Source organism: Tachypleus tridentatus, chromosome 4 (genome assembly GCF_004210375.1).
Source record: "Tachypleus tridentatus isolate NWPU-2018 chromosome 4, ASM421037v1, whole genome shotgun sequence".
Taxonomy (NCBI): Eukaryota; Metazoa; Arthropoda; class Merostomata; order Xiphosura; family Limulidae; genus Tachypleus; species Tachypleus tridentatus.
This window is the reverse complement of record NC_134828.1, coordinates 91,776,218-91,789,995: the sequence shown is the minus strand read 5'-3', so window position 1 is coordinate 91,789,995 and position 13,778 is coordinate 91,776,218. Positions and strand designations below refer to the sequence as shown.

General features: G+C 37.4%; 1 protein-coding gene across 2 annotated transcripts in view; it reads right to left on the bottom strand.

Annotated features, from left to right (window-relative positions):
* LOC143249686 (ras suppressor protein 1-like) overlaps positions 1 to 13,778 on the bottom strand; it is a 47,195-nt gene that overhangs the window by 20,925 nt on the left and 12,492 nt on the right. For both annotated transcript variants that reach the window (XM_076499985.1, XM_076499986.1), the window contains exons 3-4: positions 13,507 to 13,574; positions 8,550 to 8,602 (exon numbers count right to left, since the gene is read on the bottom strand). In XM_076499985.1, coding sequence (XP_076356100.1) covers positions 8,550 to 8,602; positions 13,507 to 13,574 — 121 coding nt within the window. The remainder of the gene's footprint in view (positions 1 to 8,549; positions 8,603 to 13,506; positions 13,575 to 13,778) is intronic.

Sequence of the window (13,778 nt, the reverse complement as noted above, 5' to 3'; positions counted from 1 at the left end):
GGAAATAAAATCCCTTGAAACTAAAAAACAGGCAAAGGCCTTAAACACCTGATGAAAACATAGGGAGCTAAAGCTAGCCTGAACAAGAGAGTCTGCAATTGATAGAAGCAACTCCGATGGACAAAATGAAGAAAATACCAGGATGCAGGAGAGACGGGAGTGTGACAGTACCCATTTGAGGCACCTATTTTCATCATGCAAAAGATTTGGAGTAGAAACCCATTGAAGAGATTGGCAGAACTCTATAATGAAGAGAGGAAAGATGAAGATGAAGTTCAAGGAAAAGAGATTGATGACAGGGTACCAGTCTTTGGTCTACTTGGGAACTATTAACAAATGGGAACAGAAACTTGGCTAAAAAGGATCTACCCATTCTACAATACCCTTGTGAAGATCTAGAAATGCCTCAGAAATACACAGACAGAAAACAGAATCCGAAGGAGGGGAGAAGGCACATGGGGTGAAGGGAACTGAAAGGAAGAATGAGCCCTTCAGAATAATCCTGAAAAGCCCAAGGGTTTATGGTGAAGAAATCCCAATTGGTGGCAAAGCACAAATGCCTGGCCTCCACTATACCTGTACCCACCAAGCAGTCACCAAGATCATCGTGGTGGCTGAAGCTGTCAAGAACTGACAACTAATCTGAGAAACCTATGTACCAGGAACTCATAGAGAAGAGGAAGAACAAGACATTGGAACAGTTTCAGGAGGAGGTTAACACAAATGGGAATTTAGTGAAGAGAAGGAGATTTATAAATGTACAAACTCAACTGTGATCTCAAATAAGACAGGAAGACCCCCAAAAATATCTTGACTTAAAGAGACAGCCATATACAAGTCCCATAAGGAGGTAGGGGTAAGCATAAACGGTACATCGGACATCCTGACACAAGAGATCCCAATGACTGAATAGTCATAGGAAAAACATAATAAAGAGGGTCATCACACAAGTGTAAAGAAAGTAGAAAAAACCCTCAAGGAAATGTTGAAGAGCCTCAGACAGAAGGCAAACCAAGGAAAGGGAATGAAGGAAGAATGATGAAATGAGGTAGGAAAAATGCTAATGAAGTATTATGATCCAAACCCCAAGAAGCACAAGATAATACAACTACTGGGAGTCCAAGAAAGAATAAACAAATATATGGTAAACCATAGCACGAACTTCTGAATATAACTGGTATGCAAATTTATTGGCATGAATCCCAATATTCTGCAAGGGAGAAAGAATAAGATATTAGCCCGAAGGAGTTTAACTTAAAAGGGAGGGAAAGACATCAAAGGAAATGTACAAAAACAGAACATAACTTTGGGAAAGGAAAAGGAGGCCTTGGTGCTTCTACTAGAGCTAAGAGTGACTATGTGACATAACAAGAAGAGGGAAACAGGCAGTCAAAAATGTCATCCAATTCTTCATAAGCCTCAGGCAAATCAAGAGCCTGCATGAGAGTAGCCAACTCATGTTGAATCAAGGCTGTAACAATTGTAGACCTGAAGTCACTGTAGCCAAAGGAAGGTTTTGTTTTGTTGTATTTTTTAATTTTGCACAAAGCTACTCGAGGGCTGTCTGTGCTAGCCATCCCAAATTTAATAGTGTAAGACGAGAGGGAAGGCAGCTAGGCATCACCACCCACCGCCAACTCTTGGGCTACTCTTTTACCAACGAATAGTGGGATTGACCATCACACTATAATGCCCCACAGCTGAAAGGGCGAGTATGTTTGGCGCAACGGGGATGCGAACCCGCGACCCTCAGATAACGAATTACACGCCACCACCATCAGTCACCTGAAGTTGGCCTTTCCAGTCCTGGTTCCGGGTTATGTGTCATTATGGCCAGTATCAAAAAGTAAAGTAAAAAAAGTGTTAAAAGACATGCAGCAAAATTGTAATAATAACTCGCCAGGATGACAAACTGGTAGTACAAACAGTAGCGTTAGTCACCTGAAATTGGCCTTTCCAGTCCTGGTGTCGAGTTATTTAATGTCATGGCCATTTTCCAATTTCAAATTGAACTAGAGAGATTGTGACTCTTAAAAGGGAACCACAATTAAAAAGGTGTAATGAATAAATATCAAACACTTAAATGATGTTAAAACGATTAATGGCCATTAAAAAAAACTTTATCAAGGTAGACAGTGTCACTGTCACCAATAACACTGTCTAATGTTATGGACAAACCTTGGGACAGAACATATTCAAAATAGTGCCGTCGTTGAGAGTTGTAACGATGGTAAGAAAGTAAAATGTGGCTTACAGTGATTTGAGTGTTACACAAGGTAAACACTGGTGCATCAGTTCCAGATAAAAGAAAACGATGAGTTAAAAGTTGTGACCAATGCGAAGTCTAGTTAGAACAACTTCCTCCTTCCGAACCTTACGGAAGCTAGACAGTCAAAGTCCAATATAAGGTTTTATTTGGAAAAGCTTGTTGTTGCATTGCTCACTCCAAGTTGACTGTCAGCTGTCACAGAGCCTTGAATACAGGACCACAGTCCATGTATGGAATCGACACAGTGGTGATAATGCCAGAGCAGATAGATTTAGTTGCCGTGTCTGAAGCTCATTCCCGTGAATACCAACGTGTCCTGGTATCCAGAAAAACTGGATAGAAGTAGATGTTAATGACAAATGGGCCAGTCGGTTTTGAATATCAGCGAGAACAGGGTGTGATCCAATGTGAAGCGATTCCTGGGCCAGTAGAGAACTAAGCAAGTCAGTATAAATAGTGCAGATGGAGTACTGCTTAGCTTCAATATGATCCAGGGTAAGAGAAATGGCATACAGTTCAGCAGTGAAGACAGAAGCTGTAGAGGGGATTCTGCGCACAACCACTGAACCACAACCTTCCATGGCAGAGCCCACAGAGTCACCTGATTTGGAACCATCCATATAAATTGGAATGGAAAGATTGTGCGAAAGATGTTCAGTAAATAAAAGACGGTACTTCTAATTGGGAGTATCTGCCTTTCTTAGATGACTTAAAGAAAGATCACATTTGGGGACTGTAATAAGCCATGGTGGGATGGACTGACCAGTGGATTCTGCAATGTTATCCAAGGACAGACCCAATTCATCCAATTGCATCTGGATGCAAAGGCCAAAAGGAGCAATGGCAGACCATCTGTTCTGAAAAAGTATGGCCCACCGAGGAAGGAAAACACATCCCCAGGTGGGATGCTTTGGTAAGGAACAAAGTTTCGAAGAATATAGTAAAGACAGTTGCAAACAGTGAAGGTGCAGAGAAGGTTCACTTATAAGCTCTGAACTGGGGAGGTGAGGAAAGCCCCAGTGCAGAGTCAATGTCCTTGATGATGAATGGGGTCCAGCATCTTTAAGGCCGAGGGTCTAGCTGAGCCATAGACAAGTGATTCATAGTCGAGTTTCGATCAAATACGAGTATGAGACATCTTTAATATGGAACATCGATCAGTTCCACAACTGGTGGTAGAGAAGACACGGAGGATGTTCAGTGCTCTTGTGCATCTGACCTGTAGCTGCTTTAAGTGTGGTATAAAGGTCAGCTTACGGTCAAAGATAAGCCCCATGAACTTGGTCTCAGGGACCACAGGCAGCAAAATGTCACTGATATGGTGTTCAGGATCAGGGTGAATACCCCATTGGTGGCAAAAGTGCATGCAAACAGTTTTAGAGAGAGAGAAATTAAAGCTGTTTGCCGTGGTCCACTTCAATACATGATCAAGGGCAATTTGTTGTGTGCCGTTCAATATACCTCATGTTCGACAACTAACACAAGATGTGAAAGTCGTCAACATAGAGCCCGTTTGCAACAGTGAGAGGGAGTTGTTTGGTGATGGCATTAAACTTTATACTGAAAAGTGTGACACTCAAAACACAGCCCTGAGGGACCCCAAGTTCCTGTAGAAAGGAACAAGAAAGTGTCGAACCCACACAAACTTGGAATCTCCTGTCCGTTAAAAATTTTTAAAATAAAAATGGGTAAATGGCCACGTAAACCCATATATGTGGATATCTCCCAAAATGCCATATCTCCATGTTTAGTCATAAGCCTTCTCAATGTCAAAGAATATGATACAAGATGTCATTTGAAAAAGACTTCTCTGATTGACGTTTCAAGTCTAATTAGGTGGTCCATGGATGGGTGCTGTTGTCGGAATCCACACTAGATGGGCGAGAGGAGTTTATTTGATTCGAGGAACCAAACAAGACGAGCATTAATCATCCCTTCTAAGGTTTTACAGAGAGAGCTTGTCAAAGCAATTGGATGGTAGTTTGAAGGAAACTTGGGATCTTTCCCAGGCTTAGAGAAAGGAAAGACAATAGCCTGGCACCAAGCATTAGGAAAAGCATTCTCCTGCCTGATCCAGTTAAAAGCAATGAGAGGAATATCAAGAGAAGCAGGAGATAGATGGTGCAGCATGTCATAGTGTACATCATCTGATACAACAGATGTTCTACCAGAATGATGAAGGGCCAGTTTCAGTTCCACCAGTGTAAAGGGACAATTATAGTCAAAGAGATAATCAAATGGAAGGGAAAGAGGTAAACGCTCTGCCAGAGTTTTGATGGCCATGCAGGTGGACGAACAAACAGAAGTTCTAGATACCTGGCAAAAGCTTTCACCTAGAGTATTGGCAATGCTCTGGACATCAGCTACTTCTTGGCAATCAGAGTGTAAGATCGAGAGGAGGCAAAATTGTAGTGCCCACTGACCTTTCAAACCCTGTTTGTATAATACAGTCAGTTACTGCTGCCACACAGTTGTCTATTGATGGCTGACAGTTGATGGCAGGATCAAGTTCTGCAAGAGCAGTGAAAGTGGACCAGTCTGCCTGATCCAGCTTCCACCGGGGCACGTGGGTAGGGTGGCATCGACCACAGTCACTTTCTCTCAAAAGTATAGGAAAATGATCACTGCCTAGTGGATTATTGTCAATCCTCCATGTAAAATGAGAGAATAATGAAAGAGAGCAAGTAGAAGAACCAGTATTGAAAAGGCAAAGGTTGTGATCAGAGAGCATACACTCTACAAAGCGACCCCTCCAATCAAAAACAGCACTTTCCCAGAAGGGATGATGTCCATTAAAGATCCCCAGGATTAGAAAGGGAGATGGCAATTGTTCAACAAGAGCATCAAGGTTTGATTGATCATATGTCTCTCCAGGAGACAGGTAGAGAGAACAAACAGTGATGGTATGACCCAAGGAAACACAGATGGCTATGGCCTCCAAGGGTGTGTTGTGTGACAAAGACAGTGTGGGCACATGCTGATCAACCAATAGTGCCATCCCTCCATGTACTCGTCCATCACACAGCCTGTCATTTCTGTACAGAGAAAACTGTCGAATGGTGACTGTATCAGCGGGTTTGAGAAATGTTTCTTGTAAGGAAAGACAAACAGGATGGTAGGAAGCAATAAGTGTTTTGATATCATCCAGATGAGAACGTAAACCTCGACAGTTCCATTGTATCAAAGTGGCTCAAAAACCCTTCTGTTTACGACCACATCTCTTTTCCTTACTGTCCTTATTCGGAGGAGGTCTATCAGCCTCCATGGATCCTGCCCTGGGTCGATTGGGCAGGGCTTTGTTGTTCGAAGGGGATTCCAGTGTCTGAGGACGTGAACGTATCACTGTTTTGCATCTTGGGGTGGGAGAAAAAGATGTATCTGAAGAAATTCCTGTATTTGGAACCAAAGGATGTGGATTTTGTGGTTTGTTGGAATGTACGGGAGGAACAGATATGCGTGTAGAAGTTGATTCATCAACGTTTTTAACCATGGAGGTCAATAGGCTTTTCATTTGTTCTGAGAACGATTCTCTTGGAGGCACAGAGAGATCTGTCTGCACTCCCACTGTAGTTGTGGAATGAAGTGCAGCAGCATATGTCCGAGATGAAGTGGCAGACAGCAATTTCTGAGCCTCAGGATAACTAATGTTATGAGTCGTTTTCAAACGCTGCACCTCTTTTTCCTCCAACCATTTAGGACAAGAACTAAAGTAGGAAAGGTGAGAACCATTGCAGTTGACAAAATTGGGTCCGTGTCACACTCATAGGCATCGTGGTCCTTGCCACCACAACAAGCACATGTCAAGAAATCACAACATGATGTCTTTTAGTGGTTAAACCTCAGACATTGGAAACATCAGAGAGGGTTTGGAATGTACGACCGTACCCTGCAATTTAGATAACCTGCTTTAATGGTGGCAGATGCATGTGGTGATGTAAACATCAAAATAAGGATATTTGTCGGCAGTGTAACTCCATCTTTGCAAGTGGAGATGTGCCTCACTACAGAAACTCCTTGAGTGGAGAAACCAGCAAGAATCTCTGACTCAGGGACATTCCTCAAATCCTTCCCAACAATAACTCCTCGTGAAGAATTCAAGAAAGCATGAGGGGTAACCTCAATAGGTACATCCCCAATTGCCTTTGAATTCAAGAGAAGTTCACTGTGTTGGGATGTAGATGTTTCAACCAATATGTGTCCAGATCGAAGCTTCTTTACTGACTTTGGAGAGCCAGCAAGTCCTCCAGTCCCTTCTGAATAAGAAAGGGGCACATTTGCCCCTAAAGGGTTTTTTGAAAGAGAATGTAGAATGAGAAAATGAGGTACAACTGGTGGTACAGATGTTAAAGATTGCTGATCAGTCTTCAAGACATGGTCATTTAACTGTTGACTGTTTTTTCATTATTTTATTTAAATTTTTATTAGAAGGAACAATAGGAAAAAAAAAAAATTTCAGTGTCCACTGACCCCACCCACCATGGAGCCCTACAAGGGATACACTACAATGTCAAGCAAGGACACTGCAGCAATTCCAGGGTTTGATGAGCAGTATACCCAAACACCAGCATCAGACACAATGTCCACAACACCCGTTGGGAACTTCCAAAGCTGGTACTTGGTTGACTCCAGCCCATGTGGACCAGGCGACTGACCCAAGAGGGGCTACCCAAAGACCGCCTGTCTACAGAAAGAGCAAAGTGGTGTGTTAGGGTTGGACCCTTCAACCACCAGGATCCTCTCCTCCCCTTCACACATTGCCACAAACAGCAAACACATGGGTGGATGTTTAGATCCTAGAGGAGGTAGCATGAAAGAACAGAACCTTCCCTGGGAGGTCCCCTTGGCAACTAAGAATGGAAGTAAACATATCCAACAGAGAGCTCCAAAGAATCATGTATTAAAATAAATAACACACGATGCTAATGTGTGCTAACTAAAATTGTAGATGACAAGTCTAAAGAAAAACTAATTTCCCCTCCTCAAAAACAAGGAAATGACTGAAAATCTGTAAATGAAAGCATGAGTGAAAAACATGTCTGATCACCACAAGTGTCATTCAACAACTGATTTGGGGCTAAACTGCATTGATGGAGTCAGCTGTACTGGATGTTATGTTTGGCTCCTACTAGTGGAGGGCTGTTATGCTTATTTGTAAGTGAAATTGCAGCTGCCTGATGTAGAAACACATGAGGGTAGATAGGAATATCAAGACCAGTGACAAGCAAACATCTGTGCATGTGGAGGGCAATACAAGATATTGTATTGGAAACTCGTGCATTGGAGACACTATCAGAAAACTTCCAATTATCATATGATAATGTGTTTGACAAAACAAGAAAAAGAGTTGTAGTATTATAAATTCTGCACTATAGATCAAGCTGTATTCCCTCATAGTTTTACACAATCTAACATTTCAAGAAGGCATAAATCTTAACATTTAGAAGAAAAGTAAAAATATGTGTAATGTCGTCAATTTAAATTTGTGTTTGTTTTAGAATAGAAATCTCTAGAAAATCATGAAGACATTATAAACTACTTATTTTGTACCAGTCCTAAATTCCAAAAGTAAACTGGCATACTTTTAACTTTTTTTACCAACTTTTAATGCAAATTGTCTTGTGCATTAACCTTTTACCAGCCAAAGTATTAAAACTGCAATGATCCTTAAAGGAATTATTATCTCAGTTAACCTGAAAAATAATTTTATTCTGCTAACCTCCAACTTACTACAGATTTTGAAAGCTTACATTTTTATACTATTAAGATACGAGTGGTAATTTAACAAAACTGTTTACTTAATCAGAAAACATGTTTTAATAACAATAAAAACAATAATTATTTAACATATTTCTTAAATCCTAATTTTCCATGTTCAGCAAGACCTGCAAGAAAAAACAACACTAATTAATACTCTCTGCAGAAAACATGGCTTAAATATAACTCAAAAACACTTATAAACAATTTCACATGCAATTTGATGGCTTACATCCAAACTAAGATGATGAAAACTTACCCAACTATTTACTCTGCAAGTGGTAAATTATAGAAATCTTCATATGTGAAAAATCACTGAAATTTACTGAATGCTTATATCACTATGTATGTGTGCCATCACTTATTTCAAAGTAAAGCAACTTAATTAGTCTCATTACAATAATTTATAACCTCTGTCATGAAGTTCCAAAAAATTTTACCATTAAAAAAATAAAAGTATTTTCAGGTCATTCTCAATCTTTCAAACTGACAAATTCAACAACTACAAAACTTACTATGAACTTACCCAAGATTAAGAATTTTTAGTTTTGGTAGGGATGAAATTGAAGTTGGCAGTTCCTGAAAATACAATATAAAAGCAAAATATTTCTCAAAAAACAAAATAACGTTAAATACTTTAAAACATTCATATCTCATTGCCAAAGATAATCTCGGTGTATTTTTATTTTCTAACAAACTACAGTTACAAAATCCTAATAACCTAAGAATTCAAACTTTGTGACAGCTCATTCTCATGACAGTGAAGTGTAAAGGTTGATTTTAGAAAGGAATATTATAAATGTGATTGTGCTTTCTCATGCAGAGGAGGGGAAGCACAGGTAAAAAAACTGCAAACGAGAGCAAAAATTAGATTATTTGAAACAGCTGAAGAAAGTCACAAAAAACCAGGTAAAAATGTTAGTAAAGAACTATTTTGAGTTCACAATGAAACAATATTTAACGTATTGTTTTAATCAAAGAAAAGCTTGCATTTAAAGTTTATTATGGTAAACATGTAATTTATAATTATATATTTAGACCAACCTACAACTTGTAAATCTCCCCCACTTTGTGTGCAGAACTCCTTGATTTATGATCATTTTATAAAAATTTAAAGAATATGATGAATATTTTACTGTAATGCATGGTGGTTCACTTTCAAAAGAGCTCCACTCCTCTGATATGCATCTCGTATTTTCAAACATAAAATGAACAAACAAAAATTTGCTGCAATTTCAGGTTATTAATTCTATTTTAACAACCTTAATTTATAAAACTTTTTTACCTGAAAAGCCATAACACCTACTAACAGACAATTCCTTTGGTTTGATTTTTATTTACATTCTATGTTTAATTGGCTACTGAATCTTATACATATTATAATTAATCCAGTAACAAGGCTAGAGAATGGACTTAATTTCTTTCCAACTCTGGTAAATGTTAGCAATATTTGGTGAACTCTGTGCAGTAATTTGAACTACTTTAGCTTTAAGCAATTACTTACAATATTTATCAATGCAAAAGATTTACTGTTATACATTTAACTTAATGTCTGCTTACATTTGTTTCAATTTGATGCAAGTGACATACATTGTTGAATGTGTATTGTACATGTCCTGCCTGTTCTCTAAATTAGTAGATGATTCTTGAGAATAAGAATCAACAATATTTTTAAAGAAAACACAGGTGCGAGGATTCCCAAACTTTTCAGACCAGTGGAGCTTCACAATAGTAAAAAACAAACATTCCAGAGCCTTAATAAAAAAATATGCTAACAGAAACAGTCAGTCACTAACTTCAGATAAAGTTTACTTCAAGCTTTTAGAATGTACATTTATTAAAAATATCAATATTTAAAGAATAGTTTTTCTTCTACTTACTTGTTCAAAAATTTCTGCTTGCAAAATTTATATCAGTAAAAATACAATGTACTTAATTATTTATTAGTGGTTTGGATAGGCTTGCTTTTGTTAACAAAATAGTTCAATATTTGGAGTTATGGTTGTTACCTGTAAGCACAAGTCATCTTCAATATTTAGCCTGTTTCTAAATTTGGTCTTTGTAGCTGTATACAGTGAAAATGTGTGCTCACAAATATATGATGTTGGAAAATACATCAAAATTTTCAAAGCTCTGTTACTTATTTTAGGGTATTCCACAGCCATTTGAATCTAAAATTCTGTAATTTCTTCCTGATGAAATTTTGTTTTTAGGGTGCAATCAGTTGAAATTTCTATAAGCTGTTCTTTCTCTTTCAAAGGCAAATTGTTGGTATTTGCAGAATCAGCAAAGGGATTTTGAATCCAAAGTAATGTTTCTAAATGAGGAAGGAAGTACTCCCTGGTAGTTGTACACAAATGAGATGTGTGCTAAAAGACTGAAACTTTTTGCATCTTAACTTAAGGAAATTTCATTTATAAATAACAAACCACTGAGATTTTTAAAGCATTCACATTCTTCCATTATATATATTCACCCCAAAGTTTTATCTTACACTATTAATTGGAAAACTACAGAATGTGACCAGGAACATTTATAGATTTGAATTATTATAAACTGTTCAACTTCATTTATGGGCTTGGTATAATATGCACAAGTTTGTTTACATGTTTGCATGTGTTATATATTTGTACTATAACTTCTGATATAATGTGTGTATCTTCACAAAATTTGGTAGACCTTTAGTAAAGGTTACAAGTTTTTTGTACACAAAAACATTTTTTAAATTAAATATTTTTACTTATCTCTTTTTTTGTGAACATTTTGAGTCTGTTTCATTACTAGTCTGAGTACAAGGTGATTTCATGTTATGATTAAAAAAACTATTCTTCATCCCAATAATCTCAAATATTATTTGTGTAATCGCTAAAACATCCTAAATACATTTCAAATATTTTTCAGTGAAACTTCATATTTTACACCCTAACTATGTGAGGTCTGTCATTTGACCAGCTTCTTGATCATTATAAAAAAATAAGGAAATGAATATAAATTATGTTTTTTTGTGCTAAAATGACTAGATATTATGACACAAAAGCACAAGTGTTTAGTCTGCATAACTTAGGTCTCATAACGTTATATTATTTTTTATTGTACTAACCTTCAAGTCATGCCTAGCAAACACAGTTATTTACACTGATGCAGTGCACGTACACTCACATTACGTATCCAGTAATATAAAACTGACCTTTAGTCTTCCCCGTATTGACTGTGTTTTAGTTGACTAGTATTTTGTAATATACAGTCATACTTTAATTATTATACATTATATATCCATATAGATCATTACTATTTAGAAAAATTGTTGAACTTACTTTTCTCAAAATATACAACAATAAATCAAGAATTTAAGCAAACAATTATCTCTTCTTACAACCTTTGTACTCGGTTCCTGCTGGATGTAGATAGCTAAACCTCTTAAAATTTTGCATGTGGTGGATATGAAACAGAATTTTTTTTTAGGTTTTATTACAAAACTTTTATAATTAAGTAACGATTTTATTTTCAAACATAAAATAAGTTTTACCCTTCTGTAAGTGTTTGAATCAATATATTAGATCTTCATGCACTTCCTCATGAAAAAAAAAAAACTGTCATTTTCAACAACTAAGGATAATAACTCAAAAAAATTTGCTAAAGTTAATATAGACAAAAACAAAGCCTGATCAGCTTTCTAAAATGTCTTTTCTTGTGTGTGTGTGTGTGTGTGTGTTACCTATCTTTGATCATATTGCATGTATTTTAGCACTTTATATCTTAATATAGTAATAAATCAATACCATTATTCATATTACAACCACGTTGTGCAAAATTGTGTAAATGAGAATACAGGTACAGATATCTAGGATTAGCTAGAACAATACCATGTCAGTAAGAATACAGGTACAGAAATCTAGGGTTGGCTGGAACAATACCATACGAGTGAGAATACAGGTAGAGAAATCTAGGGTTGTCTAGAACACCATGTCAGTAAGAATATAGGTACAGAAATCTAGGGTTGGCTAGAACATTACCATGCGAGTGAGAATACAAGTAGAGAAATCTAGAGCTGGCTGGAACACCATGTCAGTAAGAATATAGGTACAGAAATCTAGGGTTGGCTAGAACAATACCATGCAAGTGAGAATACAGGTACAGAAATCTAGGGTTGGCTAGAACACCATGTCAGTAAGAATATAGGTACAGAAATCTAGGGTTGGCTAGAACATTACCATGCGAGTGAGAATACAAGTAGAGAAATCTAGGGTTGGCTGGAACACCAGGTGAGTGATAATACAAGTACAGAAACCTAGGGTTGATTACAACAATACCGTGTCAGTAAGAATACAGGTAGAGAAATCTAGGGTTGGCTGGAACACCATGTCAGTAAGAATATAGGTACAGAAATCTAGGGTTGACTAGAACATTACCATGCGAGTGAGAATACAGGTAGAGAAATCTAGGGCTGGCTGGAACACCATGTCAGTAAGAATACAGGTACAGAAATCTAGGGTTGGCTAGAACAATACCATGCGAGTGAAAATACAGGTAGAGAAATCTAAGGTTGTCTAGAACACCATGTCACATGTCAGTAAGAATACAGGTACAGAAATCTAGGGTTGGCTAGAACAATACCATGTGAGTGAGAATGCAGGTAGAGAAATCTAGGGTTGGCTGGAACACCATGTCAGTAAGAATATAGGTACAGAAATCTAGGGTTGGCTAGAACAATACCATGCGAGTGAAAATACAGGTAGAGAAATCTAAGGTTGTCTAGAACACCATGTCAGTAAGAATACAGGTACAGAAATCTAGGGTTGGCTAGAACAATACCATGTGAGTGAGAATACAAGTACAGAAATCTAGGGTTGATTACAACAATACCGTGTCAGTAAGAATACAGGTAGAGAAATCTATGATTGGCTAGAACAATAACATTTGAGTGAGAATACAGGTAGAGAAATCTAGGGTTGGCTGGAACAATACCATACGAGTGAGAATACAGGTAGAGAAATCTAGGGTTGTCTAGAACACCATGTCAGTAAGAATACAGGTACAGAAATCTAGGGTTGGCTAGAACAATACCATGTGAGTGAGAATACAAGTACAGAAATCTAGGGTTGGCTAGAATACCAGGTGAGTGATAATACAAGTACAGAAACCTAGGGTTGGCTGGAACAATACCATATGAGTGAGAATACAGGTACAGAAATCTAGGGTTGGATAGAACACCATGTCAGTGATAATTCAGGTACAGAGATTAGGGTTTACTTGACCTATAAAAAGTATGTAAAAATTCAGTTACAAAGTTTTATAATTAACCAGAATGATAATATCTCAGCACGAATTCACCTACAGAACACTGAGGCTGCCCATAATGCTACAATCAAAATAAGGTTAATATTATCTGCAACTTCCTTCTTGTTAATTACTACTTTATTCTGTCTGAAATATCTTTCTTAGCTTTGAGAAGAAAATTTTAAAAGTTCTTTTAATATACTAACCTCAATATGGTTATTGAAAAGTGTAAGAACTTCAAGGTTGACAAGATTAGCTATGCTTGGAGGAACACCTGAAACACATGATAAAAATATTTGTAAAAAAAAATGACCATACAAAAAGTCTACTTTCTGTAAAGCACACCTGCATATGCATTACACGTAAGTAAAAATGATAAGAGACAACTTAACAAACATTCATCATGTAACAAAACTAACTGGAGTTGTATTTCTAACACATATCTCTTCACACAGAATAGCTTCATTCCTTGTGATCT